The sequence below is a fragment of the Solanum stenotomum genome, unplaced genomic scaffold (genome assembly GCF_019186545.1).
Source record: "Solanum stenotomum isolate F172 unplaced genomic scaffold, ASM1918654v1 scaffold33056, whole genome shotgun sequence".
Classification (NCBI taxonomy): Eukaryota; Viridiplantae; Streptophyta; class Magnoliopsida; order Solanales; family Solanaceae; genus Solanum; species Solanum stenotomum.
The window spans coordinates 1,094-6,553 of NW_026032242.1; the positions used below are offsets into that span (position 1 = coordinate 1,094).

At 30.1% G+C, this 5,460-nt stretch overlaps 1 protein-coding gene across 1 annotated transcript; it reads left to right on the plus strand.

The window, feature by feature from the left end:
• The first annotated feature begins 1,540 nt into the window (after positions 1 to 1,540).
• LOC125852224 (protein PELPK1-like) lies at positions 1,541 to 2,013 on the plus strand. The gene has a single exon (XM_049531958.1). It carries the CDS (start codon positions 1,541 to 1,543, stop codon positions 1,859 to 1,861), a length of 321 nt encoding a protein of 106 aa, XP_049387915.1. The 3' UTR covers positions 1,862 to 2,013.
• Positions 2,014 to 5,460: the final 3,447 nt, after the last annotated feature.

The following is a 5,460-nucleotide window of genomic DNA, read 5'->3' on the forward strand; positions in this document are numbered from 1 at the left end:
ATATATATATATATACTTTTTATTATAAATAATTATTATTTTTATAAAAATAAAAACACATAATTTGTTCTTGGTAAAAATTTGAGGCCTCCCAAAATTGGGGGCCTAAGGCATGTGCCTTAATTTTTCTAAGCAAGAGCCGCCCCTGCTTTAACCTAGCCTTAGTTAACATATATGCCTTTCAACTTTTTGATTGTGCACATGTAGACATTTAAAATTGTATAAAGTTGAATAAATAATGAATATGGTCAAATTAAAAAACACGTTTATATATTATGCTAATTTGTTTCATTGTTTTCGTTAAGTGGCTTGCAGAACTAATTCATTCTATTTTTATCACGATTCTTCATACATGTCAAATACTTCTCACAAAAATTTGGAAAGAATGGAACTATTTGATTTTGATTTGATCTTAATAGAAATGAAGATGTACAATTCATTTCAAAATAAATAAGAAGAGCATTAATTAGTGGTAAAAGAAAAGGAAAAAACAAAGACCAAAGAGTTAGACTCATCAGTTAAAATGTAGTTTTAGTATATGGGAATAGATTTTGCATTGAGAGAATAAAACGCATTCGTGAAATGCGATTTAAGAAATAATTCCTTCATTTCAAAATAAGTGGAGTTTCACGTAATAAATAAGACATTAATGATGTTTTTTCAATTTTATCCTTATTAAATAAAGAAATTTTTACGTAACAAAAAAATACCAAAGAGTTGCATTTCATTTTTTTAGAGTTTACTTGTGGGACTATACTGTGTATGTTATTGTACCCCTCCGTTCCATTTTATTTGTCACGTTTTCTTTACACGTTCATTAAGAAAATATAAACTAAAAGAGTAATTTGATTAAATTATCTTTATTTACTCTTTGATCTCAGTTTAATAATATTCTGTTTTTCACCACATTAATCTCTCGTCATTTATTGAGTGATAAATAATTAGTTATATCTTAATAATCTAAAGTGACAATTATTTTGGACCAATTACTCACTCTGTTTCATATTACTTGACTCATGTTGATCTGACACATTCTTAAAAAAACTTTAGTTAGAGATGTATTTTATTAAACGAACTTTATTAATGATGTTTTAAAACTCTAAATTTAGTTGCTGCTACTACTTTATATAGTTATTTGATACTAAGGGTAGTATGAAAATTAATAATAAAACTCTCTTAATTTGCTAAAATAAGATTTAATTTTAATATACAATCCAAGTAAAATGAAACAAAGAGAGTATGTGTACAGGAAGAAACGTGACCTACTACTTTAAATAGCTACAAATTTGAAGAAAGGTGATTATATCTGTTTAGATTGCCAACTAAAAGACCATGTACCAACATTAACATAAAATATGTACATGGAAAGTTTGTGTTAAATTAAAATTAGGATATTATTGTTGGGTAGATGACCTAACAAACATTTTTTCCTACCAATTATCACAACCAAAACTTAATTCTCAATTCCTATTTTCAACATTCACATATTCTATATAAACTTGTTAAAAGTGAAACTTTAAAGTACAATCAATCTTCAACAATGTCTTACAACCACAATCAATCTTTTTTCATGTTATTAGTTATCACTTTGTCAATAACAAGTTTCTATGTAATTCAAGCAGAAGCGCGCCATCTTCTTGAAGTAACTATTCCCGAGCTTCCTAAGCCTGAAATGCCACAACTCCCGGAGATCCCAACTATACCAAAGCCTGAATTTCCTGAAATTCCAAAACCTGAGCTACCAACTCTACCAAAGCCCGAACTTCCAACGTTGCCAAAACTCGAGATGCCTGTCATTCCTAAGCCTGAACTGCCAACTTTGCCAAAGCCAGAAATTCCTCAAGTGCCTAAAAAGCCTTGAGGAAATATATATGAAATGCTCTTTGATTCATTGAATTGAAGCAGCATTCTTGAAATGTAACACTATTATATATTGTTTCATATGGTCATGTGATTTTCTTTGTTGTGCTAGAAAAATTTCATTTTGGAAATGTCATATCTTTCATTAAGCAGAATTTTACAAACTGTTGTTCAATCCACAAAGAAATTAAAACTTACACTCTTTTTTTACTACACATAGTAGACATTGCAAAACAGACCACACATTATTACAAGAATTAAGACAGCAATTTAATTCCAAACATGTGGTATATATACATTGTTCGTACTCTTTAAAAATGTTGTTGCACCCACATATATATATATATATAAGACAACAGACATCCGTCAATATTTTCAAAGAGTCGAAACAATACAAGTATACATACGTAGAAATATTTATTTATCAGTTGAGATGGTGAGTCTCAATATCTTTGGACATATTGAGAACAAGTTCCATATATGTGTGTGGGTCTGGCACATTTGCATTCTTCTTTTCATATTCCAAGATCCAAATAACTAAGTCGTTTTCATCCTTTGTCTCAAAATGATGTTATACATGGAAAGTTTGTGATAAAATAAATTAGGATATTATTGTTGAGAAATGACCTAACAAACAATTTTTCCTACCAATCACAACCAAAACATCCACATACCTATATAAAAAATAAACTTGTTCAAGGTGAAACCTAAAGTACAATAAATCTTCCACAATGGCTTACAACCACAACCAATCATTTTTCTTGTTATTACTTATCACTTTGTCAATAAAACAAGTAGCTATGTAATTCAAGCATAAGCGCACCATCTTTTTGAAGTAACTATATCAAATGCTCTTTGATTCATTGAAGCAGCATTTACACTTTATTATTGTGTCATATGGTCATGTGTTTATCTTTGTTGTGCTAGAAAAATTTCATTTTGGAAAGATTATTTATGTCATGATATTTTATGATCAATAACAAGAATTGTTAATGTAATTGTTCTGTCATCAGTTCACTATACACACCTTATGTTACAATCCAAAATCCAAATAGCATTTATTTTTCAATATCAATAGACTCAGACTGAGTCATCATTAAGCAGAATTTTACAAACTGTAATTCAATCCACAAAGAAATTAAAAATTACACACTTTTTTTTTTACTACATATAGTAGACATTACAAAGCACACCACACTAATTTATAAGACTTAAGACAACAATTTTTTTCCAAACATATGGTACATATTCATTTGCTTGTACTCTTTAAAAATGTTGGTGCGTCGACAACACACATCCATCAGTATTTTCAAAGAGCTGTCCAAGCAACATAAATATACATATGTAGCAATATTTATTTATCAGTTGAGATGGTGAGTCTCAATATCTTTGGACATATTAAGAATAAATTCCATAAATGGACAAATTTTGTAGCAAATAAACAATAAAATTCATTGTTAATTCTAATTAGTAAGGAATTATTTATGAATAGATAATTGTGAATTTACGTTAATTTGAAATTCATAAATATTAAATCTCGAATCATTGTGAAGTGGTATGGTGGTGGCTTACCATGAATGAAGTACCAAGAAAGGACAGAGCCAACAGTTTCCCATTCACCTTCATGAATGTCTACATTTTGTATTTTGTCACACATATGGTGTGGTCTATGCCTAAATATCTCATGAAACACATCTCCATCACTCTTTATGCTTATCTCTGAAACCAACTTTCCTTCTAGGCTCATCTCTCTTAATTTTATGATATGATATGATATGATATATATTAACGAGTGTCTGTGGTTCATCATTGCATGGCTCTCTGCCCTTTTATAGCTGTTAGGTAATGCAAATATGTCTAGACTCTAGCTAGACTACAAATTTTGCAATTTTTTTTTGCCTATATACAAAAGTAAAAAAAAATTGAAAGACTAAAATAGCCATCAAAAGTTGAACAACTATTTTGTCCATCCAAAAATCAAATTAACTACCATACAAATAATAACATATACTCGGTTCACAAAAGTGGGTTTTGAGAGGATAGAGTGCACGTAGACTTTACCCTTACAATCCTACAGAGACTGTTTCTCTATCACCTTACATCATAATAACTAAGGTGGCATTTACCTTAGTTAATTTTGTAGTTCACTATCACTTCTAAAAATAGGAAATTGTTGACAGACAAATATATTCTTTTGCCAAATAGCATAACTCATCGCTAATTCTATCTAGCTACGAATTATAAAAAAAAATATTGTTAGTTACGACTTACGAGCAATTTAGCTAGCTGCAGATTAGCTATGACATTCGCCGGTCATTCTAGATTTTTTGTAGTGTAGTCATTTGCATTGAAATTTTTTATTGACGGTTGAATGTGATATTTCAGTATGCATCATAGCTTATTCATTTTAAAATTTTAAAACATTTTTTTTCTAAAAATTTACCATTGCCACATCATTAAATTGGTACCAAATATAATATTTTGGGGAATCATGATGACTATGGAAGCTAACTTGGCTAAATTGAGTGACTTTTAAAAGATAAAACAAAGTCCAGCGATTATGAAGGATAATTACTCAAAGTTGAGTGACTTTAGATAGATGTCGCTGACATTGTCATATCAAATAATTGAGAATGGTAAAAAAAAGAAAGATTTTTTTTATAGTAGATGTTGTCTCTAGAGAGAAGATGTATTAAGGACTGATAGTTGTACATCCGAATGATATGAAATCAAATAAGAATTGCCACTGAATATATGCTTCACACATTCATCTACAATTTCATGATCTATGTGACACTTGTGATTGTTATATTTGCTACTTCATGGTTGTTGAATGATGACTATTGGATTATGATCATGAGAGTGTATTATGAACGGTTAGGTTGAGCTGATTTTTATGCAAGTTGTAGTTTGAGGAGGTTTGGTTGGGATGAAAACTGTGTTCGTTTTCTAGCTAGTAATTTTTCTTTGTTTATCAGGTTACTTGTTGGGTACCATATTGTCTGGTGCTCGATCCTTGCTTCTACACTTATGTAAGTTCCAAGCCCGGTTTTGTGTGATTGCTCGATCTTCTCCTTCTATACCCAAGGCTTATCGAAGGACTTTGAGAGGTAGCTGTTTGTCATCTCGGTGGATCCTCTTTTTCCTTTATGTTATGCTTTGTTCTACTTGAGAAACAATGACATTAAGGCTTGTACTTATTTTTTCACTTCTGCACTATATGTATTAGTGACTTGTACACGTGACAACCAAGTTTTGAGGATTATATTAGAATGACTAAATTTTCTGCCTTTTGTTATTCTTGCTTTACTTTCCGCATTTTTTTTCATTTCGTTGGATTGAGACTGACTTGTCTTGGTGGGAATAGACAAGTGCCATCATGTCCGTTTTTTGAGTCGTGACAGAAATGGACTTGCAAGCAATCCACTTTTATTTTTTCAGAGGTTTTATCCAATGGAATATTATCGATTTCAATACAAACTTGCATACATATATAGAATTAAATAGAATTAGCTTCGAAACTTTTATTTTTGTTTATCAATATTGATCGACTCAGGCTTTTATTCCAAGTACAAATAATAATAATAATAATAATAACAA